The sequence below is a fragment of the Cavia porcellus genome, unplaced genomic scaffold (genome assembly GCF_034190915.1).
Source record: "Cavia porcellus strain 051 isolate PalLab524CR breed Dunkin Hartley unplaced genomic scaffold, mCavPor4.1 scaffold_1, whole genome shotgun sequence".
Classification (NCBI taxonomy): Eukaryota; Metazoa; Chordata; class Mammalia; order Rodentia; family Caviidae; genus Cavia; species Cavia porcellus.
The window spans coordinates 140,333,445-140,361,197 of NW_026947484.1; the positions used below are offsets into that span (position 1 = coordinate 140,333,445).

The 27,753-nt window shown below is 40.3% G+C and overlaps 1 protein-coding gene and 1 non-coding gene across 8 annotated transcripts in view; one reads left to right on the top strand and one right to left on the bottom strand.

Moving 5' to 3' along the window:
* Positions 1-27,753, bottom strand: part of Notch2 (notch receptor 2) — a 170,372-nt gene that overhangs the window by 121,007 nt on the left and 21,612 nt on the right. The window contains exon 1 of one of the 7 annotated variants that reach the window (XM_063256500.1): positions 20,315-20,648. The exons of 5 other annotated variants lie outside the window; for them this stretch is intronic. In XM_063256500.1, the coding sequence (XP_063112570.1) occupies positions 20,315-20,387 (73 nt within the window). In that variant the 5' untranslated portion in view covers positions 20,388-20,648. Of the gene's footprint in view, positions 1-7,878; positions 7,931-20,314; positions 20,649-27,753 lie in introns of those variants that run through there. One more of the 7 variants, XM_063256506.1, reaches the window with a different exon arrangement.
* On the top strand, positions 23,300-23,425 carry LOC111754325 (small nucleolar RNA SNORA1). Its single transcript, XR_002789028.1, has one exon. It is a non-coding gene; the product is annotated as a small nucleolar RNA SNORA1 (small nucleolar RNA).

Sequence of the window (27,753 nt, forward strand, 5' to 3'; positions counted from 1 at the left end):
TGTAATCCCAGCACTGGGGAGGATGAGGCAGGAGGATTGCTTCAAATTCGAGGCCAGTTTAGGCTACAAAGTGAGTTCAAGGGCAGCCTAAAGTTAGCGAGAGCCTGTCTCAAAAAAAATTTTTAAATAAAAGTAAGTAAAAAAAAAAAAAAATAGATTCACATGTATGTGTATACACCAAAAACAAAACTGTTAAGAAACAATGCTTATGCTTATCATGTGGTGTTCTATTTTCTGCTCTGTTCTTGTCCCAAAGTGTTTGAGAATCTACCAAACTTGTTTCTTAGCCCATAACCCATGAATGGAAAACTGCAGTGTATAAAGAGTGGACTGGATCCTCACAGTGAGTAATGGGGCTAGACAGCCTGGCCCTACTACTAACCACAAACTCAGATAAATTACCAACCTTTTCAAAGCTCGTCATCTTTAAATTGAGGTTAAAACACTAGAATTTTTCTAAGGATTAAATGAGATACTGCATGAAAGACCGTTAGCTTTAGATTCTGGCACAAAACATTCAATAAAAAGTAACTGTGATGGTTATAATCTTGGCCTAGGCTCACTGAAATCCTACAAAAAAGGAGTCTCAAAGGTTTTCTTCACAACATCCCCACACAATTAACACTGTGCCTAGCAGCTAGTGACAGGCACTCAAATATTTGTTGAGTGCATGAATAAATACATTTGAAAGTTTACCTCTTTAGATATACTAGCAACTACTCTAACATTCAGCATAGCCTGATCCCCAGAAGAAATAGAAAAGTTGTTAAACAATTTGTAAATCTAAGCATGTTTCCTGAGTTCACATTGTCCCATACCAGGACTAATGGAATGCAGGCTCGGATGCTTCCTCAAACTCCGCCTACACTTCTTATAAAACAAGGTCCTACAGCCAATCAGCACATGGCACTCAACACCAAAGTTATAGCAACACCGCCCTACCAACACTCACCTTGTGTCTGACCATTTGCCAAAACCCTAAGACCTTACTAAGCATCCATTTTGTGCAGATACCTACTTCAGCCAGCAGGCAACCAAGTATTAAAACCTCATGTTTGGGTTGGTAAGTGTGATAAACCAAAGAACCCATCTGTGTCATTACACTGAGGCTATTCCAGGAGAAAGCCATGGAAAAACTCAATAATTTGTATGAAATTCTAACTCCCAAAAGGCACCTTAATTAAAAGCCCTCTAGTGCCATCAGATGCAAATCAGAGACAATGAGATTTAGGAAAAACACAATGGTTTTTATCAAGAAGAAGGAAAAATGCATCCTTTTTCCACTTGGAAAGAAACTCTAACATGTTTTCCAAGGACAAAAGGTACCTTTTAAAAACAAGATCCTTTACTTCTGCCAATAAAATAATGATCCAATCATACACAGAGAAATAAACAAACAGAAGACCTGGTGTTGCTTCTCACAACTTGCTCTGATACCAGCAGACCAACTCCATATGAGGATTCCCAGGGTCTCTGCTTTAATCTCTTCAACTACATTGCTCTGCCCCCCACAAAAGACGCTGATGCACATGTAAATGATTTGCAAAGCCTTACATATAATCTTCTCAACATGCAAATTCATCCCTGGGAACTGATTTCTTCCCTTTCACAGACTCCAATTATTTATAGTAGAACGTGCTCATACCTGACAGAATTGTGAACTAGAAAACACAGTGAATATTTTCATACGTAAAAGCATGACTTCAAAAACATGAAGCCTCTCAAATGACAAAGAAATGAGTCAGAAAAATGACTCAGCAAATTGGACCTTCTTGATTTTGACAAAATTTTAAGATGGAAATGCGTAGTATTTAACACCAAAAAAATAAATTTAAAAAAAAGTAATTTGAAGTCTCTCACAACCACACAAAAGGATATGCTTAAAGTTTGGGAACAATGGGATAAGGAAAAGCTGTATTTTTGTCAGATCTGACTTACCTTTGATAAGGGCATCCTGCCTTTTCATGTGGCCCTAAAAATTAGTTGAGCCATTACTGCTGTTGATAATGACAAGCAGATGCTGATGGGATGATTGCACATCAACAGTTCTCAGACTTGAGTCTTGTGTAATTGGGTGTGTCAATCTATGTCACTCCACAGATGGTTATTAAACTAGTTACAACTTCCCTAAATCTTTTCACTAGACCTGAGCGGCATTCTAATAGCTATGCTTTGCCAACTGAGAACAGGCACTACATTAGGGGAAAAAAAAGCTATTGAAAAAAGCTATTTGAAAAAAAAAATAAAGTTTATTCCTCCTCTCTCTCTACACACACACACACACACACACACACACACACACACATTCACTCACTTAAATCAGTGATGTTTAGTTTTTAACTCCAATATCTAAGTTTTAAAATTTTAACTGTAAAATTTTACCCAAACCATAAGTATTCCTTTACGGTAGAGAATATAACAAGTCTGCTCATTTCAATCTGTCTTAAATAAAAAACATAATCTATCCCCAATTTTCTATGAAAAAAAATTATATGCATTTTAGATAACTTATGTCACTCTGGAGCAGCCCCACTATCAAAGTTCTTGGGGTGATGGAAAACAGGAAATTTCCTCTCTCGCACAATATACCATCACCACAGTCTTGAAGAAGCTAAATGACAATTGGTCTTCTTAAGGAGTGCTTCACTGACCACAGAGCAAAGCCAAATGTTCAGCTAAATTGCTACATAAGTCAAAAAAGGTCCACTTGCCACTGATGAGGCACTGACCCTTCAACTAGTTCCCCATGAGCAACTTTCATACAGTGAACAACTGAAAGAATGTTTATTGCTAAGAAAGCTCCTTTTTAGCTACAGTGGGGATATAGCTCAGCAATAAACAACTGAGGAAGAGCAAGGCCCTGGGTTTCCATCCTCAGCACTCCAAAAATAAAAAAGAAGGCTCCTTTTAACAAAAGGAACAACTTGGGAAATGTTCCTTTGCAGAAAGGCGAACATAATAAACAAGACAGGATTTCTCAGTAAGTCACTTGCCTTAGAATTAAGATTGAAACGCTCTATACAAAGATTGCTAGTTTTTCTCTTTCCCCATGAAAAGTTGGCAGTTAAAAGTTTAGTCTTCATGCATTTTTCTTCCCTGAAATGTATCAATTACAGTTCCCACAGAGGCTAGATACATATTTCCTTGTGGGTGTGTGTGTAAAACTACCGTAACAAAGCATATTCTATTTCCTCATTTTGATCAAAAGAAGAAACACTCAAATGCACTTACATAAGAGACAGTGCAATATTGAGACACCCATTTGCATACCCCATATGTATCCCATATAAAGTCACAGCGATGAGGAAAGACATACCAAGAGCTATAGCATAAAATCACGTTTAAGTAGCCCCTGATGTACATTTTTGAGACACTGGAAACTTCAAGGAACAGTAAACTCATTTCAGGCCACAGAGGAAAAACCAATACTTGAGATATTTTAAAAATGGTTGCAGAGCAATACTAAGAAACAGACATCCAAGACTACAAACTCCCTTAAGTGAGCATGACATTATTTATCCACAGGCAGGACATATGGAAAATGTGATGAGTTAAGCTAAGTCAGGCACATTCTCCAGTCTGTTTCACTCTGGATCAACATTCTGATTCTGATGAGGTAAAAGGGAGATCTAGTTCACAGGTATAGAAGGTATAGAAGAGCTCTAAAGAAAGCTAAGTGACCCATCAGTTAAAGAATCCTCCAATTCTGTTTCACTGCTGTTATGACAGAACTGACACTAAGAAAAAGAAAGAAAAAACAAAGGAAGGAAGGAACGAAGGAAAAGAGTCACACAGACGATCCTCAATATCAGAACCAGCCTTAGCTTTGTGAGACACTAGATCACGTGAATGATCTAGAAGAATTGCTTTATGTGCAACTTATTATTCTCATCTATAATACTAAAATAATGTTATTAGCCTTCTCTCATTTGCAGAGTGTATTTGGGGTTTAAATAAGATCATGCCTATAAAGATTATAAACTGAAAAACTACTATAAAATATTGTTTCATAAAAGTAAAGGTTTCAGTCCAAAATTCTGAAAAACAGAAAATCCTCACAACGGTCTAGCCTAGAAATGATAAACAATTACACGATTCAAATTAGGTCACATACATCTAAGACCCATTCCTTGAGCGGAAAGTGTCTGTCTGGCACTTAGTATAAATAATTTCAACCACTATTTACAAACAATTTCCCCATTGTTCTCTGAGTGTCTGAACCATGCTCAGGAATTACAAGCAACAGCAATAATCTCCTCACTCTCCAAGCCTTCTCTGGCACAAAAATCCAACATAGGCCACTTCACATGCCTGATTAGATAAGCTTTCCCCATACTGAAAACCAACCACTCCCAACATTTCAAACCTGATTTCCATGAAGACTCAGAGTAAACCGTAGAAATAAGTAATGCAACCAAGTAGATTCCTCCTTATTAAAAGATTTCTTCAGCTTTGATTTAAAATCCTAAATCATGGGTTTTTTTCAGATCAATTGCTTCTGAATGAAGTAGAGATACAAGAATCTGCAACTTTGAACAAAGTTAGAAAAGCATTTAATTTACATTGAGTTAACCTATAATCTTGAAATTATTAGCCAATAATGCTTTTAGTCTATTCTTTAGGTAATCCATAAGCTTTCCTTAGCAGCAGAGCTGAGCTTAAATGAGCCATTTTTTTAAAAAAATAAGACAAAGAGGTCCAGGGACAAGTACTCACACACTATTTTTACAAAGATGGAATTACCATGAGACTAATGAAGTTTGAGGCCTGGCACCTCCACACTTACGTGCCTATTTTATCTCCAGAACCATGCAAGCACAATTAAATATGTTGTTTACAGTTTATAAAACTCCTGCAGGTTAGACATTACTATTACCCCCACTATATAAACGAGGAACCTAAGACTTAGAGAAGTATAATATTCTCAGCTAGTCAGAGTCACAGTCAAGTCTATCTGGCTCCAAAACTCACCAACTACACTAACGTAAAAACCAAAATACAGTGGGGAAGGGTATCTAAAAGTCACTCTGAAAGATACTTTAAAAAAAACTACCTGTCATTTATCTTTTATTATCCTTATATTCTTGGGTATTCTCTCTGGTACCATTCAGCTAGTGGTAAACACAGCCAAAATCTGAGAAGTCAGGTGTGTCTGCATGGGCCCACATGTCTTAGCATTTACAGGAAGACTGCATTTCAAAATACAAAAACTAAGCTGAGATTGTCTAGGTATGTTTGACATGACAAACATACTTCTCTTACATATTAGCACAGATGACCACCAGTTTTCAGCTATAAAAGAGAATAATCGGGTTAAAGTTGAAATTGAAAGAAAGCAAGAAAAAGGCAAAGCTGTTCTCATTCCTATTCTGTAATGATATGTGCATTCTTGTTCTGTAATGTTGCACACAGTAAATTCCCAAGTTCCTGGCCCGGGTAGGTTGGTACTGGGTGCTTTTAATGATTGGCTATGTCCATTGTTCAAATGCTGAGGCATTCCAATCATTTTACATGGTCTCTCACATCCCTTTCAGAATGGTACAATAAGAGCACAACTGCACAGTCCAGAGAAAGCTATTTGTAACTAAAAGGCTGGCATAAAATATTTCTGAGCACAAATACTGCATGACTCTGGGCACCATTTTCAAACTTTCTAAAAATGTTTTACTAAAAAAGAATAAAGATCCATTCCTCATGTTGACCTACTAAAGAATTTCTTTTGGGGTCAAAAAATAACAAAGAAAAAGTCACTAGAAACTTTCCCTAGCAAATCACAAACATAAATCCATTCTTTCTCATTACAAAAAAGATTTAGAAGGAACCTGAACTCCTCAAAATGGAAGTCTGCTGTTTAGATAGCTTCCATATGTAAGTGTTCACAAAGAACTAAGATACTGTTAGGAACAGTAAAAGGTTAAGTCAATTTAGCACAAAAAAATACATTAAATCTAAAATTATGTTATCAGAGGGGCAGTGATGGTGAACATTTTAGAGCTTCAGATAGCAAACAGCCCACTGCAACATGCATGCCACAGGTTTGCCATCACTGGACTACAGGGTTTCACCAGACAAAAGCATTGTTTACTGCGATCAAGTGGCAAAGGGGGTTCCAGAGGCTACTCTGGTCACCTGACCAGCAAGGAGACTTGCACAACCATTCCTTAGCTTTTCTCCGCCCCCCCCCCCTTAACCTTTCTATAAACAGCAATCACAACATTTCCTGTAAGGACAAAAAGAAACATGAAAAAAGCTGCTTCCAAAGTAACTGTCACACCAGGGATACCTCCACAGCACAAGCACCTGCCTGACAAGCACGAGATCCTAAACACCTCCAGTTCCTCCCAAGTGACATTCACATTTACCTGTATTTTATCCAAATTCAGAGACCCTTAATGTATACCTCTCTTTTACCTCAAGCAGCTTCAACTGTGTTTTTGAAAAGACTTAAATTATAGGAAAATATTTTAAGTGTTTAAGAGTATTTGAGTTAATATGTACACCACTTACATTTTCTGTAAACTATGTGCTTACACATAATTATAAATATCTCAGGACTGTAAAAGCAAATCTTTCATAATGCTTCCATAATGGAAAAACAAAGTCTTAGAAATAATTATAGAGGGAGCAAAAAGAAGTATAGGAGAAGACAGTTCACAAAATTTGCAAAATAAAATTTGGACTTTTGCCTTAAAACTAAACTAAACAAAACACTTGACAACCATTTGTTCAAGGCTGCCAAAAGTTGGAATACGCAAATTGTCATGGGAAACAAATGTGAAAATACGAAGCCCTTTTCTGAGAAAGTAACTCTACCTGTCCTGGCTAATCTTATTTTGATCACTAATGACACCAGACCTGCTGGTTTGTCTAACCAGTACAAAGAAAGCCAAAGGGACAGGCAGAGACTCACAGACAAATATTTTCTCGGCTATCACTGACACTTTCAATATGACCACCCCTCTGCCCTCCTCCACCTTTCCTACTCTCTTCTGTTCTTGTCTGACACCAACCCTTTCCAGATATCAAAAACCACGAGTCAATACACTGAAACACCATTTCATTGACAAACATGGGAGAAAAACTATCGGACCATAAATTAAGAATGTGGATTTTAGCCCCAACCCTGATCTGGGTTTTCCACATCTTTAAAATAAGGATGCATGAGCTAAGTGGGTCCAAGCATAAACTCCCCAAATTCCCAAGGACCCTTAAAGTTGTAATGAGAGAAAATAGAATATTTGTGTTTTTTTCAAAACATCTAATAGAGATGATTACCTAAATGACTGATTTAAGGTCAATGAAATCATCAAGTAGTCAGGTCTTAGATTAGTATTCCTTCCTCATGACAACCCTGGATGGCATGATGATCATCAAAAGTGTGAGAATAACAGTACTACTCAGCATGATACTGTTGTCACAGCTGTACAGAAAAATCAAGAGTACTACTAAATGGACCACCTAAACAGAATGTCTAGTTAATTACACACAGATGATTTAACACCTATCGATACAGTTTGCATAAAATACAAAATTCCTCACATTAGATGGGTACCCCACTAAAGGAACAAACACAAACATGATACTCTTCGATATTTACAAGGGCACCGGAAACCGGCAAATCTGCACGCTGTAAAGGTGAAGCTCCTCTTTCCTCCCCAAAGCTGGTCACTCACCCACACTGATTAAAGCAAAGTGAATGCAATGAAAGGCCGGTTTAGATTGTGACACAAAAGCACATCACCACTACCCAGTACTTGCTGCACTCTATGTGCCAGACACTGTCCAATGAATCTAGCACTTACTTAACAACCCCAACAATTACTGCTATTACCCTCAATCTATGAATAACAAAACTGAGGCAATGCTTAAGAAACTCACCCAAGAATACAGGATGAGCAAGTTTAAAACCATACATAAGTATTCCCAACTCCTCACCACAAAAACTGGCAACTCCCTCTCCAAAAGAGGTCTTTCCAGAAATGCAAACAAGAACTGCCTCCAAGCAGATCCCACAGGACTCTGGCCCACAGCTACCAAGAGCAGCCCTCTGTAGAGCTCATCACCACGGCCATGTTGGCTTTGAAGACTCATTCTTAGCCAGGTCTAATGGTGCACACCTGTAACTCCAGCACTCTGCTAGGCTGAATCAGGAGGATCACAAGTTCAGGCCCACCATGGGCATTAGTGAGACCCTGTCTCAAATAAAAGTTAAAACAGGCGCTGGGGGTAAGAATACAGCTCACTACAAAGGCCCGAGATTCAATTTCCAATAAAGAATGGAAAAAACATTCTTAACAGGAACTTTCCTCTGAATCCTCTTTGCCTATCCTGATGGTAGAAATCAACTGAGAGAATGCAAGGGCCATCAATGCATCAGTCAAACAGCATCCATCCACTTCTTAATCAGGAGATATAAAACATTCCTAACAGGTTGGCTCCTTTATTGGTTAGTTTTATGAGTTACTTTTAAGTTATTCGTATCATAAAAAGTGTTTCTGCGATGTACTAGGACAATATTGGAACAGACCTACCCCGACCTTCTAAATCTCAACTAAGACACGTAATAATGAATTATCCTGAGCATGTTCCTCAGTTTCCCCACTTCCTTATTCCTACTTCAGGGCTAAGAATGTATACAAAGCACCACAAAGCTGGACAGGGGTTTGAATTCTCCTTCCCTCAGTAACTACATGACTCACTCCAACATGCTGAGCCACAAACCCAAGCTCCAAATTCCTTATCTATATCATACAAATAAATACCATCTGCCCTGCATGACAGCAATGTGAGTTAAAGAACCAATATAAAACCCTAACAAAAATGAAAGATACATGATTTAAAAAATCAACCATTTAAAAAGAAAAAAGCTAATGTGTAAAAACATCAATGTGCAATTGTTAAGTCTTGGGGTAAGCAATGGTATGTGAGTCAGCTAAGCCAACTGAGCACAGTGTCCACCGAAGCTCTGTGGTGCTTAAAGGAGGCCAACTACAAATTCCTTTAAATTGTATAATGTTGAGTATTGCTTTATTTTATAAAAATAATTTTATGTTAATTATATTTACTGCACCTTCCAAATACTATCTCCATCTTTAAAATGGAAAAATTGAGACAGAAAAACATTAAGTCCCAACAGGAAGGCTGATGATTCCAACAGTATGGTGCAGACAAGGGCTAAGCCAAAATAAATTCTGAACAGGACAAAGCAGAAAATTAATAAGCCTTAAAGGAGAAGGTGAGAATAAATACGCATCAACCTATGTTTTTAATCAGCAGCTTCACCTGCTGGTTAAGCCTGTCAGTGCACAATCAGGCATAATAATTCTCTTACTTCCTCCCAGAAACAGTATTAAACCTCAGTGTGAGACAGAACTTCACTATCCAATCTCTTTTCCCATTCATAAATTAATTATGTGGAAAGGGCACAGAAACAAAGACCAGGGGACTCAAACCGGAGTCTTGGTCTAACTGGCATTCTCTGAACCACCTCATTAAAAAAAAAAGTGGGGGGGGGGGATTTGCAGTCCTTCAGCCCTGAGAGAGGTTTCCTTCTTTGGTTGGTCAGAAATGTCCTCATCTCCAAGTCTTCTCATGCTAAATATGGTAATAGCTGGCAAACAACCAGCCCAGTAAATTCCAGTGATACTTAGGAAAGCATTCATATTGCCTGAAATTACTTCAAACTGAACGCTTGAGACCTACAAGGCTTTAGCAGTGAGCAGTTCAGCTGGAGCACTGAATATCAAAAGCAGTGGGGTGCCTTAAGAACACACAAGCTTGGAAAAAAACAACCTACTCTTCTTTATTGCAACATTCTTCAGTAACACTGATATCCTACCTACTGGGCACATAGCATTGCAGTGGGGCAGGAGGCAGGAAGGACAAACAGGAAGAAACAGGTGGTATCCATGGGGTGCCTAAACAACAGGTTGCCTCAGTGGGTTCTGAGCCACAGCTAATCAATCTGGAGAGGAGAAAAGAAAAGGAACTTACCCTTCTGTCTTGGAAAACTGAGGAAACCACAGTACAGGTCACAGTACAGGTCTATCAATTAGGTCAAAATGTCAGAACTACTAGTGGGTGGCAGACACTGTACTGGTCCTACCTTTCAAGGCTATTACACTCTTCAAAAACCTAGGTATCAAGGAAGACAAAACACTAGGTTACCCGCACCCATCCCAAATCACAAATTTGATTCCAGACTATGCTATTTTCCTCGAATATTTTTAGTCCATTTTAAAGTGATCATGTATTTCCTGGCACATACATTCAGCAACAAAAGGCTCTATGGTGCAGCCAGGTTAGAATTTTACAGCAGCTACAGAAAATATCAGTTAATAAATACATGAAAAATTGGTCAATGAACCAGGCGTGGTAGTGCACTCCTGTAATCCCAGCACTCAGGTGGCTGAGGCAGGAGGATTGCCACAAGTTTGAGGCTAGTCTGGGCTACAGAGTTCAAGATCAGACTGAATGACACAACACCCTGTCTGCAAAAAATTTTAAAGGCATAACAACATGCAGCCTTTGAAATAATATTTTTAAAGACTTTTGTATATGTAGGGAAATGTTCATATTACATAGTAAAAAACCATATGATAAAAGTATATGTATGTTAATGTCCCATTTAAAATAATGGCCACCAAAAGCAAAAACTTCTTGAAATGTCTCAAAACACTAACCATGAGTATGGGTTAGATATCATGACATTACTAGAGACCTTAATTTTCTCTTGTATTTTTCTAGTTTAGTGGGTTTCCGTGTGTGACAGAGAGACAGAAAACTGGACACAGGGCCTTCGTACTGAGCTACAACCCCAGGTCTCTTTATTTTTTATTTTGAGACAGGATCTAAATTGCCCAGGCAGGACTCAAACTTGTGGTCTTCCTACCTCAGCTGCCCAAGGTGCTGGGACTACAGTTGTACACCACCATACCCAGCTTATTTTTCCACTTTTTAAAATCCTTTTTGCCAGTTTTTAAGCATCACTCTTTGATTTAGCAATATCTCTTCTGGAAATCTAGCTTATGGAAAAATTCTAAAGAGAGAAATTTCTTTCTGTATAAGGATGGTCACCACCACTTACAGAAAAAAAAAAAAGTAGAATCTATCAACCATGCAACCAAAAGAGTGGTCAAAGCATAGGAAACCCAGTAATCAGACTATTACTTAACACGTTAAAATTAAATGTATGACAAATACTTAAACTATGAAGAGCAAATATGTATATCAAAATATTAACTGTGGTATCGCTATTTTTCTTACAATTTTCTAGATTTTCAAACATCCTTAGCTATTTCTAAATGGGACTATTGACTAAATCACATATACAAAAAAAAAAAAAAAAAACTTGTGAACGTGCCAGAGAAAATCAAGAAAGTACAAATATGAGTTAATTATGTATAAACATAAGGAATAATTCTGTTGCTATGTAAACCTACCTGGAATTGAAACTGTTACAATGTTTGTTTTTAGTTACAACCCTTCTGGTTAAGTCTCTTGGAAAGTATGCGCTGCTGTAGTGGCTCCCTACTGGAAAAAGCATGGTGACAGAAACTGGCATGATTCACCAGAAACGGTCTTTTTCCTTAAAATTCTCATCAATATTAGGAAGCAGGGTTTTTTCTGTTTGTTTCTGTGTTTTGTTGAACCAAGGACTTTCCCACTGCGCTACATTCCAGGCCCTGTCTTTTTGTTTGTTTGTTTGTTTGTTTGAGACAGTTTCACTAAATTACTGAGTTGTCCTGGGTGAGCTTGATCTTTCAATCCTTCTGCCTCAGCCTCCTACAATGCTTGGATTACTGCCCTTTTTAAATTTTATTTTGACAGTCTTGCTAGATTACCCAGATGGGCCTTGAACTTCTTCTCTTGCCTCGGTCTCCCTATTATCTGGGATTATTGGCATGCACCACAAGTGGGCAGGAAGTGTCTAGATGCTATAATAAAGTAAATAACACCAATGTTTACAGGCTAAAGAAGATCTAGCAAATGAATAGTTATACTCACAGCAAAGAAAACATATGAAAACTAGTAATAAAACATATAAAAACTAATAATATATGAGGTCTGAAATTTCACCTTCTGAACAAGTTCCATGGATGCCAAGAATTATGTGTCTTTGCAACTCACCATATGCAGCACTTAAGAGATGTTCACCCATTAGCACTATCTAGTGTAGTGACTATTCATATTAGAAACTCAATAGAACAGATCGAGTAGACAGTATTCAATTATTTTTATTTGAATATTGAATAACTATGCCAACCTAGCACCTTTTCCCCTATAAGTATATTAAAACAGAGCTAGTGAAAATGAGGTTTAAAAGCCTTCCAGAAACCTCTCACAAACAGGTGAGAATGAAGAGATGAAAAAGAAGCAAACTACTCAATTAAAAAGCACACCTGCCTCCAAACAAGGCAGCATGGTGTAGAATGTAGCCACAGCTTCTTGCCTATCGTATTTTAAATGGATGCTGTTGGTTAACTGGAAACAGTAGGAGACAACATCTGACTCCACTCAAAACATTACCATGATTTCCTCAACTCACAAAACACACACACACACTCTCTTCATCTGAATAAACATGTATATAGGTGGGAAGCTACTCTTAACCCAGAAACAGGTTCTGCAACCCCACAGACCCAACCTGTCTTTGTGTGGTGATGAGTTCATCTCGCTTCTATTCGGCTGCCAATTACCTGGAGAAGGCACCAACTGCGAGACCTGTCACTGCCGTAGGCAAATCTCCAGCGAAGGTGCTTTGGTCCAATGGAAAGAAACATTGGCCCCTCAATGTCTGGTGCCACGACCAAAGGTGCCACAGCTTGGGCCAGTGTAAGTGGTCCACAGTTCAAAAGGATCAAGGGACAGTAAAATGACCCCCAAGAGTTTGTTCAACTCTACATAGTAATGCACAAATCTTTGAGAAGCTGGTAGGACAGGGTTTTGCCAAGACAAGTGCAGAAGAGTGAGGGAGACATTGGTGTGATTAATCAATGCCACCTGCAGCAGCAGCTAGGGTGTGTCCCTTCCACACTGCCTGACTGTGATGAGAAATCCCTTCAGCTCCTGTCACGGAGAAATGAATCTTTCAGAAACTACCAGTGTGTCTCCACTTCATCACAGCACTGACCGGGCACCCCAGGACTGAGGACACAGAGCTCTCTCTTGCCACAAGTCATGAACAGACACAATACAGCCACAACATGTGCCCAATTTATATTTACACCCCAACACACAAAGGGATCTTTGTCTTTTTCCCATGTCAAGTTTTGATACTTCTAAATTGCAGCAAGAAAGAGGAAAATGGCAGAAAATGCACCATGGTAGAAAAGCCGGAGAGTGAACTGGGACACGCCTTCTCCAGAACCTAGGGAGTTTACTCTCCAGACCCTCAAATTCAGCTATCCAGATTGCCATGAACTCCTTTCCAAATACAATGACAACACGACGACATTTCACATTTCTCACTGTGTGCCATCCATCTTGTCTCCATGATAATGCAAGGACAAGGGGGCAGGGTCAGTCACAATTCACACACATCTGCATCTGCCCCACCCCCCACATAATGCCAAATTAAGTGTATCCACACACTGCAACCATCCTTACTTCAATGTACCACTAAGACAGCAGAGTTACCAAGACAATAAATCTCAGAACGCAGAAGGATCCTATCAGAATTACTTCAAAATTTAAATGTTTACATAATAAATAACTGCTTTGCTCACTGTGGCTCTTATCATCTCTCCTTCTTGGCTTTACACTTTCTTTTAAGGCCACAATGTACCCTCTGCCACACAGCTAATACTTTGCTCAAAATGACAGAAGAAGGGGAAAAAGACCAACAGCAATCCTTGCCCCATGACCAGGGAACACTGCAGTCTGTTTCACCCTAAGACCATGAGCACATCCCTTCAGACCTGATACCTCTTCCCTTCTTCCTCTCAAGGACGACAATTTTGCTTTGGGACAGCCAATCCTAGGATCCTCCTTGCAGATGGCTCTATTCCATTCTGCACAAGAGCCCTAGGTTCCTCCTTTTTTCTCTCTCTCCCTTTTTCATTCTATACTTGCTGGAGTAATCCAGCTACCCCCAAATGAAGACCCCCTGAAATGAATGACCTTATATTACTTCACACTACTACGAGGGAATTCCTGCCACCAGTTATGCATTCATGGGTTAACAAAACAGACACCCTCAAAGGAAGCATCATTTACAAGAGCTGAAAACAGAATTTCTTAATTGACACCAAAAAGACCTGAATGCCTATGCACTCTGGCATTGCACATAACATTCCGGAGGGAAAAGCAGCATTCCACCAAGGCATACATAGGCAAACATCAGTCCTAAGGCACAGGATAGTTCGTTTTTTTAAAAGACAAAACAAACAACTTTACCAGTCTTGTATGAATACCAAGGCAGCTTCTTTCTCCTCAGTAAATTTTGCTTTCAGGAAGATAGAGGCATGCTCAAGGGGGAAATGATGAGCAAAGTACAGAACCCAGCCACAACAATCTACCTATGGCACTGTCTTTACCATACCAGGGCTGGACAAACCATCTTCTCCCTCCAGGGCCTACCTGACAGGGAACTGAGAGACACATAGGGCTAAGATGGTTCACCGGAGTCATCCTCCCAGACAAGACAGGCTTCGCAATCCCACTGGGTTCCACTCCTAACGCAGACTCTTCAGTTTAGTGAAGAGTACATAACTTCCCCTCCTGGACCCGTCACCTCCACACAGCTCAAGATTGTGAGACAAACTTCACAGAAGATGCCAATAGGCACACAAGGACACTGACTGCAACCATGTGTAAGAACTTTCTGAGAATGAAAGCTGGTTAAAGTTTGGACTCAGAGGCAGGGAGCTGTCTACATTGGGTGGTGAGGCACAGAGAAAGTATACTTATTCCTGAACCAGGAGATCGGATCCAGCTAGATCTAGATCCACACAAGAATCCTCATCAACAAGGATAAAAATTTCAGCTACCCCTTAAATATTAAAATGGGATGGCATGAAAGTCTGTAGGTGGGGTCAGCCTGCAGTTGATGCTATCTCTTCAAAGCAGAAAGCACAGACACACCCTGACTCACCATCGGCCCCTCCTACACATCTCAAAAGTGGCTAAACAGGAGTCACAGGTGCTTGACCAAGACCTGCTGTTCTGTGACTCTGTACACTGGCAAATGCCAGACAATTTCTGTAGAACAGAGAAGGGCAGTGTGTGGCACAGTCTCTGGTCTGAAGGAGCAAATGATCTGTAGTACAGACAGCTCACCTACTATGTGGTTCTCTCAAATATTTATCACATCTCACCTCTGGAGGTGTTTTTCAGTAACGGTGGTCAGGGAACTCATTTAGTTAGAAAAAGTACAATTGACTAACCTGCTTACAATGAAAAATCTCAGATCATTAAAACAAAGTAACTTCGTAGCTTAAAAAAAATACCATTCCAAAAATGTCTAGTCTCAAAAATGATCAAAGTACACTAAGGTATGCCAACTGAATAAAAGAAGAGAAACTGCTGCCTATACTGCTAAACAGGAAGTAGTAGAGAGTGAGAGGCAGGGGCTGAATGCCAGGGCCTTTGAAGTTAGATTCCAAAGTCAAAGTGACCTTTATAAATAGCAGAAGTGATCAGGAAAAAGAAAAAGAATGAATGAATGAATGAAACCACATACACACAAAGAAACTCAGAATGGCAAATTTAAATAAAGCACCTGAGGCAGGGAAAATTTTGGTTTTTCCCCCAATGTAAGGTTTAACCCAGTGTAAGCAATGATTCTTGGCAATACTATTTAAAAACTGCCTAGGAGGACCATAGTAATCCAGTATAAGAAAATGACTAAGAGTAATTGTTCAACTGAATAAATATTTATTATGTGCCTATCAGATACCAAGAAACCATGCCAGATAGGGGGGAGGGTAAGGGGTGCGCATCAGAATAAACATCTAAAAAAAGACTCAACTCTTTTCCTCAAGTGTTCATTAATGATGAACATTTTAGGGTATTTTAAGGGTTTGTGTTCCTAAACTGATGTGTTTAGGACATGGGGCCTAATTAGAAGATGTGGGTCACTACAAGGCATGGCCCATAGAAGGGTCTGTCCCCCTCCCCAGTTTCTCTCCCTCTCTGCTCCTGCCCACCATGCCCCTCAGGCACGCCATTAAGCCTTAAGGCCAGCCCATTATGGACTGAAGCCTCTTACAAACTGTGACCTACCATAAACCTTTTTTCGTTTAAATTGTGGTATTGAGCATCACATCTCAGAACTAGGAAAGTAACTAACACAAGGGCCTAAACAGGACCTTTCCTACCAGGTCACCTAACCAATTAATAGCAGACCTAGAAGAGAATGAAGAGAATTCTGATCTTCTAACTCCTAGTTTTGTGATCTTTCCAAAACACTACACATCTGGCAGATTGATAAAAAAAAAAAAAAGATAAATTAAAAAAAAAAAACGAAAATAGAAGAAACAAAAAGCTTTGGTTTCAAGTCATTTACAGAGAATGAGAGAAAGGCAGGAAGAGAATCAGGGAAGGATGGTAGGAAAATGAAAAGGTCAGGATGAGACACCTAGATGGAGACATCAAAAAGAAAGCACTTAAATATGAATCATAAACACAACGTAAGAATTAAGGATAACTGAATCTCTTATTACACTCTCATTCAAATAATGCCTTGGAGTCTTTTTCACTCTGAACAAAGGATCAAAAAATGATATGCCAATGATGCTTAAGGAAAAAGATAAAAAGGGAAAGGAGAATTTATAGTAGCATTCAAATGTAAGAAGCCCTTCTAAAATGACAATGGAGACACAGTGGGCCCAGATAAACAAGAAAGAGTGACATTATATTCTACAGCTTTCTAGCAATTTCTGAATTCCTCAGGAGTTAAAAAGAGTTAGAACAGTGGAATGGCTAATTTTAATTACTAAAATTTAGAAGAAAAGCTCCTCTATGCCACCCAAAAATAGATAAAATACAATCAATAAGTGAGTTCCAACCAGATTACTGTTACAGAATGACACATAAAACTTTAATAAACACACAGAATGTCAAGTCTACTGTATCCAATTCCCTGGGTGCTGAGTCCTGGAATTACTCCAGCTGATTTTCATGCATCGAGGACATACAGCTTTGTTCCACCACAATGGAAGGGGTAGGGTGGAGGATCACCAGGAATGGCATCAGACAGTGGGAACTAGATCAATGCAAATTTTGTGGGCAAAATAGAATTTCTGTGGGCATGATATTTTTAAAATGTATTGTAAGGCTGCTCTGAACCATCCAAGCATATCCCACTGACTTCAGATATTCTCTAAAGGTCCTGATGCTCCTATCCACAAAGCAGCTGAATTACAAGTTACTTCTCTACACTAAGAAACCTACAGAAGAAGCACCAGACTGGGAATGGGGCTGAAATGTTGACCACACCAGATTTCTTTTAAAAATCAAAACACAGGGGGTCTGGGGGTTTAGCTCAGTGGCATAAGTGCTTGCCTTGAAAGTAGGCAGTTGTGAGTTCAATCCCTGGTACCGATAAAAAGGAAAAAGAAAAAAAAAAATCAAAACACAGGCGAAAAGGAGACTACCAGTATTCATTCCTCCAATCCCACAAAGAGAGTAATAATAACATACAAAAAAGACAAAGGGAAAATAGTTTTAATGTAAATTGTATCTTTATCTAAAAAAAAAAAAAAACTGCCCTATGTGATTTAAAAAAAAAAAAAAAACACAAGGGCTGGGCACAGCAGTGTACACCTGCAATCCCAGTTTTGGAAATCTGAGACAGGAGGATCACTGTGAGCTTGAAGCCAGCCTGAGTTATGTACTGAGTTCAAGGCCAGCCTGAATACACAGAAAAACCCTGTCTAAAAAAAAAAAAAAAGAAGAAGAAGAAGAAGAAAAGAAAAAAAAAAAAAAAAAGAATTGAACTGGGAAATTATCTAGTAAGCAACAAAATCAGGGACTTCTCATTGCAAAGCAAAAGAAAACAGGAAGAAAGGGTGGTCCTGGATAGCAGTTTTAGTTGAAAGCTTCTTCCCTTAGGAACTTGTTACAGTTTAACTGCCCACAAGCCAAACACAAGAACATTCAAAAGTCTGGATGCATATATTGTAATTACTACCAGGGAAAACATGTATCAGGAAGATCATAATATATCAGGAAGATCAAGAAGCCTTCATACTGGCCTGAGACTATTTAAGATGTCTACCAAGACAGGTTTTTTAGTCTTTCTTATTACACCTATGCAATGTAACTTGGCACTTATGAGCATTTGTTTAAAAATCAAAATATCTAGGTTCCATCCTTTGAGCCACCCTAACGTTCAACTTGACCCCCCAAAAGTTAAGCAGTTCCTCACCAGAGCAGAAGCACTGCAGAGAGGAGGGTACACTTCTAGGCCAGTGGTGGCGACCCTACAGCACCTCTGCCGTAGTAGGGTGTTTGCACCACTGAAAGTTCTAAAAGTTTACCATCACTGTTCTAGGAACAGGCGTCCCAGAATGAAAGAAGCCCTATATGCCGCAGTGATCCTATTTCTGACATCAATCTTATTACTTCATACTCATAATTATTTACTTTCTATGACTCTGTTAAGTAGGTTATACATTTGGTTCTATTTCATAGGTAAGGAGACTGCAGATCATAAAACTAAATTATTTACTTAAAAAAAAAAGCAGGTTAATGGTAAACCTTGGACTGTAACCCTCAGACTATTTCACTGATTATTCACCTCTTTATCCTAAATCCACACTTTTACCAAAGCTTTCAAAGAAAAAGGCAAAAATGCTATTTTATTAAACACTTAAGTAACAAGTTCTCCTTCACCATCACACCACCTCCTGGTTCACTTCTGAATCTTGTAGGGACCTTTGGTGTATGAAATTTGAACTTTCCAAGAAGTATCCTGTTGGGGCTGAACAACCCAGTACTGTTTTCAGGTGACAAATAACCTTGCTCTTGTTTAAACATCTGTGATTGGCATGTCAGATGGCTATTAACAATGAACAAAGACCATATTTTTCTGCAGCTCATCTCTTCTTTAAAAAGAAACATAGTGTACTAGTTTTTTGGGAGAGGTAAAACCTGACTTGGTGTTAAGACTCAGGAAGAGAAGGGACCCTTTTCAGTTCAGCAAACATGCACAAGACACCATTCCACTGAAAGGAGTTCAGAAGAACAAAACACTGCTTCTGCCCTGAAAGGACTTTCTGAACACCTTTTAATATCATGGGTTTAATATACTTTTTTAATTAATCCTATTAGCTGGGTAATTTCATTCCCATTTTATTGTTAAGTTAATATTTGTATCCAGGATTACAGAACAGGGCTCCTCCAACCCCAAACACTAAACAGTCTTAAGAAATTTAGGCTCTAAAACTGTGGGTCTGATGGATAACATATGATTGGATTTCCTTTCCTTACTCCAACCGCGTTAGCAAGACTTCTGGAAATATCCAACCGTAAAGAAGCTTTGTAAGAAAGCACTTCGAATCAACGTATTCACTTTTCCTCACCCGCCTCTGCCCCACCCCCAACCACGCCAAAAAAGCAGCAAACGCTGCTGCCAGGTTGGAGGAGTTGGCGATCGTCACACCACATTCCTGGGTCTGGACGCCGACTCAAACAGCAGAGCTCCGCGCCTCGGAAAGAATAACAGCAGTTGAGATTTTAACTCATGGGGCTCAGCATGCAGCCACACCAGTTTCCCCACAGCTCCAGCCTCCACCTTTCAATAAAGGTGGAGAAACACGCCCGACTCATCAACACGCCCAACTGCTGGGGACCGCCGTTCGGCTGCAGTGTCAAACTCCGGCGCGCCCCAGACCCCGTCCCACCCCCGCAAGCCCACCCACACGCAGGCTGCGCGCTCGGCCTCGGCAGGAGCGAGCGCTCGCCCTCAGCCCTGCCCCCGCAGCCCGCTGCGCGCCGCACTCGGGCATTCCTTCGCGTGGCGCGTCCGCGGCCCGGCCCCCGGGCCCCCGGCCCAGAAGCGCGCCCCCAAAGGGGCATAACTGCCCAAGACCCCGAGGCTAGCACTCGGAAAAGTTCCTTTCTGAGACTCGCTGCGCAGCCTCGCCCCAGCCGGGGAGGCGTGTGCTCGGCCCCGGCTCAGGGGAGCGCGGGGGCGGCCGCCACGAGCCGCGGCCCACGATGCCCCAACTTTCGGGAAGCAAGTGGCCGAGCCCGGTCTTGCTGCGGAGAGGGGGTCGGCGCGGGGCGGCGGTCGCCCCAGGCGGCTGGCTGGGAAGGGGGCGGCAGGGCGCGGCTGGCGCGGGGACAGCGCCCCTCGCCCGATACTCACCACGCGCGGGGTCCGCTCGCCACAGCCACAGCACCAGGAGCGCCCCCAGAGGAGCGGGGCGCAGGGCGGGCATCTTCTCGGTAGCCTCCTCCGCCGCCCCCGCCGCCGCCGCCGGGGCAGATCCACATGGGGAGGGGGTCCCGACCAGAAACCCCGCGGTCTTCCCCCTTCTACCGCTGCGTCTCCGGGCCCGGCGCTGCGTCCCCCCGCTCAGACGTGCACGCCTCGAAGGCCGCCCCCGCGACTCGGCCGCTCGCCGGCCGCCGCCCGAAGTTTGGCTGAAACTTTCTCGGGTGTGCAGCGAAGCAGCCTCGTGTGTCCTTCCGCCTCGGCCGCCTCCTCCCACCGCAAGGCCCCGCCCCCTGTCGCCCGGCCCTGGCCGCGCCGCCCGGGCACCCAGGGGTTTCCCGCAGGAAGAAGCGCCGGCCCGAGCTCCGCGCGGAGGGATCTACTACGGGTGTTCACCCTGGCCCCCCAAGCCTCCCCAAGCCGCGCCGCCTCAGACGCCCCTGCCCCGGGTCCGCGCGGGAGCCCCGGCTGGGCCGTGTCCTGTAGCGCAAGCCTCTGAACTTTAAACACTATGGTCTGCCGGGATCCTGAACTTGCAGGAAGAGGTAGACCTTGTGCCTCCACACTTTGACACATTCCCTTGCTAGGCAGAAGAATGTGGTAGAGAAGGACCAGTGCTGTCAAAGAAGGAAATAAGGGCTCAAGTCCACTTAAAAGAAAGAGCAGTCTACTGGGGGGAGGGGGGTCAGTCTTCATTCATGCATTCATTCATTCATTCATTCTGTAGTACGCTTAGCAAATCTTAAGTGCCTTACTTTGTGTGGCAGCATGTTTGGGGACAGAGAAGTAATAAATAAGATGTACTAAGACCTCTGCTGCGGGCTAGGGGATTCAGGTAAGGGTTTCATGGAGCGGCTGTGATCTTAAAAGGATCTTAAAAGGTCAACAAAATGTGAAGACGAGCTAAGGATATTCAGTGTAACATTACAATAGCTGGAAAGTGGGAATAACATAAACGCCCGCTCTAAGGGTACTAAATGCATAATACATACTTATAAAGTGCAATGCAGCAACTGAAAGGACTTTCTTCATTTATGTTGATCAGGATAAATCTTGAAAAATAAGAATAGTGAAAAACTAATTGCAGGGAGGTAATTATGCCATTTGTGTATGTCTAAGCTTTTTTTAAAACAACCTATTATTTGTGGATGCAGATGTGCATGTAAAAGGACACCAACTAAATAGCGATTACTTCTAGGGCAGGAGAATGGGGATATGATCTGGCCTGGTTACAAGAAGGTTTGTAGGAAAACCTAAAATTAACAGTGACTACAAGTTGGGTAGGAGTGTTATTCCAAAGGAGAGCCGTTATAAAAGCAAAGATACACACAAGGGAATGCATTGATGACTTCTGGCACTGTCAGCAGTTCAGGCAAAAGAAGGGAAAGGGGACTGGGACCAGGAGGACAACCTGAAAGGGGTTGAGGTGTTGTCCCTCTGGTAGTAGAAAATCATTCAAGATTTTTGAGCAGGAGTGACACTTAATGGAAAGAAAAGTTGCTCTGCTAATCCTGTACAGAACTGATCGTCAGGAGAAAGAGCTGAGCTGGAACCACAAGACCAATAAGGAGTTTGTGAAACAGTCCAGCATGGATGATGACGCCCTGAACTAATGAGGTAAATGGCAGAATGAAAAGGAATTGACGGTTCTGAGAAAAACTTGTGGGGGGAGGAGAAATGGGGGGACATATATAAGGCTAACTGGATGTGGGAACTTGCAATCCTGTTGGGATAGGAAATCCTACCCATAGAGCCTCTCCCTGATGCTATGGAACAAAGTTCAAAGCTCTAAATCTGGTACAGACAAAGACCCCCCTTATAAGACCCCATCTTCTGCTCTCACTGCCCCCATTGTGAACCGAATAAAGAAACAATATTGAACAATTTGAGATTCCTCAAACATATCTTGCTGTTTCATATGCTGTACCTTCTGTTCCCTTGGCTTGAAATGACTCTTGTAGTTCCCTTGCCTCCTCCTCTTGATGAACTTGTAATTATCATTCATCCTTTAACACTAAGGAGGCTTCGCTGACACTGTAACACATTCCTACCTCTGAAGAGACAATCCCTCCCCTGTGCTGCTTCTTTGTCATACATCAGTCTATTTTTCATACAGGACTGTTTGTCCGTGTCTTCTCAACTAGATTAGGAAGTCTTTATGGGCAAAAATCTTGGCCTTATTCATCCTCAGTGTCTATCACACAATAAATGTTGGACTAAAATATAATACAATACTAAGCAAGTTCAAGTCAGTATGAAAATAGGCCTAGAAAGTTCCCAAACTAAAATTTTATAAAGTACTTCAAAACAAGTCAACCATCCTATTACTGAAAGTAGTCACCTACAATTGCTAGAAATTTTTCAAATATAAAATAATCAACTGTGCGTGGTGGTGCACACCTGCATCCCAGGACTTTGGGAGACTAAGGCAGAAGAATCACAAATTTGAGCCCAGCTTGAGCAATTTAGCAACTTACAATAGCCTGTCTCAAAATAAACCAAAGGCAAGAGAGAGGAGGAGAAGGATTCAATGCAAAAACCTTGAGTCTAACCTCTATTAATCCACCCTACAAAAAAACCATAATTAGTCAAAATAGTTTTGGAATTTCACTTGTGCAAAAATGTTTAAACAAAGATTAATAGCACTAATTTTTAGTTGTTAACCTACAGTATTACCAATCTGATCATCCTTTTTACTCATTAAAGATATGTCATAGTAAATTGGCTGTCTACAAATTTTAAAATTCAATTGCAAGATCAGTTTTGTCATCATTGAAATATCTTGAAAAAGATAGGATACTTAACCCTGAAGAACAGCTACAAAACCTTGTCTCAAAAACAACTGCAGTTATGACATTATGAAAATGGATGTGTGGTTCCTCAAAGTTACTATTTTAAAGAAATCAAACTATTCAAAGTCTCATTCTAGATTACAATGGGCACTGTCAATTGGTGTCCAAAATATGTGGCTAAAACTGAGACACAAGTCATGCTTCCATCACAGTAAATGTTACCATGGTGACAATGAGACTTGTAACATTTTACCTAATAATGAAAAATATTGACTTTCAGTATTATACATGAATGGTTAGTAATATAGACTCTAGATCATGTGACAAAATACCAATGCTATGTACAATTCAAATTCTAGACTCCTCTAGAATTCAAGTTGCCAGAAGAAATTTGGATGATAAGATCCCAGGAATTTTAAAGTTCTCATTATCCATAATTCATTTTACTCTTTAAAATTCCTGGGATCTTATTATTCAAATACAATTTTAAGGGTAAAAGAATTGTGGCAAGGTTGATGGAATGACTGGATTAAGCATCAAATTCCTTTAAAAAGGGCTATTTTGAAGACAATCTCATTAAAGTGACCTTGAGTATTAAAGAAGTAACATGTGAAATTCCTTAAGTAAAAATTTATTTAATTAAAAAAAATAAAACTATTATGTTCTCATATACCTTCCACTTAATTTGTTATGCTATTAAACTTAGTGTATAAATTCTGCTAAGGATAAAAGGAATAAATAGCACTGTATGAACAGGAGGAGAAAGCTATGACTGAGTAGGTGTTTTGAAAGAAATTGAGATTGGGAAAAATTAAGAGATGACAGAGGCCCAACCCATCAACTCACATTTTAATGGATACTTATTTTGGACCAGATGGGGGGGGCGGGGAGTTGAAGGATAACAAGAGACAAGTAAGGCTGGGCAGGATAGGTATGCCTATAACCCCAGAGTTTGAGTGGCTGAGGCAGGAGGATCGTGGCAAGTTCAAGGTCAGCCTGGGCTACTTAGCAAAACCCTGTCTCAAAAAAACAAACAAAAGACAACTAAAGAGAATTAAGACTCAGTGTGACCAGCAGAGTGATATGGGTTCAGAGCTGAGGACCAGGAGTCCTGTCTTAGCCCAGAGACAGTCAGGGAAAACTCCCAGGAGGAACCAAACAACTGGACTAAGAAGTAGAGGACCAAAGAACTACTTTAATCAGATGGTGTAGAAGTGACTTCTTCACTTAGAGGTTTAAAGTTGCTCCAGGCACAGGCACTATGTATAGAAACAGGTATATAGAGGTCAGAATTTGTGGCCTGAACTTGGAAGCAAAGAACTCAGGTGACTGTTGTGGGAATGCAGAAAAGATGGACTTGGCTCCTTAGAGGAGTAACTGCGTGGAGAGAAGAAAGGCAGATCTAAGAGTCACCAACAACCTCAGCACCTTGGGCCATGATGAAGCTATTCTCAGATTTCAGATATAAAGAAGAAAGAAAGGACGGATGATAGAGAAGAGAAGGAGGTAAGGTATCAACATAAGTGGGGGGAGGAACACTGTCAGCGTGGCTGTCTCCTGCCTTAAGGACAGCTGGATGGACAGCCGATGAGCAGCATAGACTTTCACTCTTACAATGGCCTCTTCCCAAGGTTAAACGTAAATTCCACCCAGTGCATCTATTTCCCTGATCCCTACCAGTGGTATCCTAAAACTTGAGTAGCAGCAGAAGATATAAATGTGAAGATCTATCTGGAGAGGCTGACCCCAAATATCACCTGGACTGCAGAATGATCTTCCACTAGAGATAGTCAAAGTAAATCCTGCTTTATCTGAGAGATGGGCAGGAAAGCACTCAAGGGCTCCCGTCACTAATCATGGCTGTTGCTAATGGTGGGAGCTCACAGTTTCATTGATGCAAACAAAAATGACATCCTGCATACTCATCCGTTAAAAAAAGAAAAAAAAAACCCTTAGTCTCCAGGGCCCTGTTAAAATTCACAGACCATTAACAGAAGGCAAATTTGAAGAAGAACTACAAATAGTTCTAATTCTAGTCAAAATTTTAATATATATAAATATGGTTTTAATAATTAAAACACACATAAAACCGCCTCCAAAAGCAAATGTAACATTGGGCACTTATTTTTTATGATATATGTTTTATCAGAATCAATAGTGCAGAGATAGTGGCTGCTTTATTTTGCTCCAGTTTCTAACACAGTGGTGTACATAAGTGCTCAATAATATATTCTTAAGTAAACACTGAATGAAAAGGAACATAGATGTCTATATAAATTAAAAGATGTATGACTAGAAGAAATTCTAGGAGTGGATTCTCAGACTGAATCAGTAAGACACTGTAGATACTGAAGCAAGATTCTGAGGGGAGTATCACGTATAAGCCGAGCTGTGCCCCTTGTGTCACCACATAACCCGGGAATCCAAGGGTGTGTGATGTTTGTGGAAGCAGAAATTATTAGGGAAGATATCTTTTAATAACACCTTGCATTCGAGCAGTCTTCAGACTTTCCAAAAGATATTTAAATATATTATCTCACTTGATCCTCAAAGCAATCGTGGGAAATAGGCAAGCCAGTCATTATTATCCCCATTTCTCAGATGAAAAAACTAAGATAAAGTGCCTTGCCCAGGATTAAATAAGTAATTAGTCATAGAGTTGAGGCAAAATCTCCATAGTTTCCAGCTTCTTATTTAGTCTGATCCCCCTGCCTCTTTGCCTAACAACAGGAAGAACATCCAAGATAATATTTGACATAGGGACCTCGCGCAGAGGGCCCCCTACTTCCACACTGGTCAGACCAAAACAAATATACTATAGCCGGGAAGCCTAAACAAGTTAATACACTCATTCGTTGTTTTTTGGGGTTTTTTTTTTTTTTTTTGCCTTTTTCCTTTTTATGGGTACCGGGGATCGAACTCACGACTGTCTGCTTGCAAGGCAGGCACTTATGCCACTGAGCTAAATCCCCAGCCCCCACTCATTTGTTTTAAATAATTGGTATTTATTTTTGTTTTTGTCTTGTTTATTAGTACATGTTTGTAGTATATAATGTTTATGTTCATCCTATGGAGCAGATAAATGTACTTAGCATAGTTTAATTCTTTTTCCCCCCTTCCCTTAACCCTTTCCTTCCTCCTTCTATCTCTGTATCTATGAAATAAATCAAATATGTAAGTTTAAATACCATTTGGTTTCTCTCAGATAAGAAATCCAAAATATAAATAAAGAGCAAAACAAACAACAAATGAAAAGGAAACAGGAAGATAGATCTTTTGCAAATGGGAAAGGGACCAAGGGACAGAAGGACAGGGTATGGGCATAGAGAAGGGGGAAAGAATTGAGGTTTGTTGTGTACACTTTCAATTACCCACAGTGAGTGTAATCATTACATGTTACAAGCATGAATTAAAAAAATGAAATTGCACATTTTTTGAGAACCTCACCGTGCAGACTACTGTGTCCTTGACTCTATGGCAATACAGACTTCTAGAAGACACAGCCTCTGCTCTCTAGAGAACACAGTGCATTGAGGGAGGCCTCCAAACGATAATATAACCTCAACAGAGATAAAAAGCACATGGCCATGGGAAAGTAAAGAACACTATGATTAATTTCAAGGCCAGTAATATTTCATCCATTCCCCAAGATAGGAACTGAGTGGCTGACATAACTGATACAAAATAGTGTAAAGACAAGGTCTCCCATCCATCTTTCATCTTTGTAAACTCCACAATAGTTGGTTCTTTGTCTTGAGTCGAGTAAGAGTTCAACAAAGATACATATTCCAGAAGTTCAGCAAAATTCAGCCAAACAGAGGATTAAATCCAAAAGGCAGGAGCTCCCTCAAGATTCAGTCTAGCTCTGAGAATGAGAAGCCAGCTAGACCCTTCCACTGAGCATAGACCCAATGGTCTGCTCTGATTAAGCACGTAACATAAATAGCTGTCATTTTGGCTCCTTGATATATTTTTACCCTTTCACACATGCATATCTACATTTAATGAATGTTAAAGGAAGGAAAATGTAACTTTGTTATTACATAAGGATTTATTTCTCATGTGTACATAGTAAATGACAAATGATATGTATAAAGTTTAACTAGTAATTCAAAATCCTCTGCTACTCAGGAGATAAGCAAGAAAATTTTGTATAAGAATGTGCACTTTAGGGGCTGGGGATTTAGCTGAGCAGCATAAGCACCTTCCTGGCAAGTGCAAGGTTGTGAGTTCCATCCCCGGTACCACAAAAAAAAAAAAAAGAATGTTCACTTTAGCACCACTTGACTTGAAATTTTTCCTTTGCTCTTTTACACTGGAAGGTATTATACTTTACTTCCTAAATGTTTGTGTACTTTTCATGTATAATTATGTAGAAAGGGGACAGACCTGAATGTACCAAGACATCTTATTGCTGAGCACCATAAATCCACAACTGTGTAGTGTTAAATCACAATATTATTAGATGAGTCTCAGTGCTTCAGTCAGTGAAATGTTTATACAATTCTGAAATTTTATGAAATGCTATGGCATATATATATATATATATATATATATATATATATATATAAATTCTGT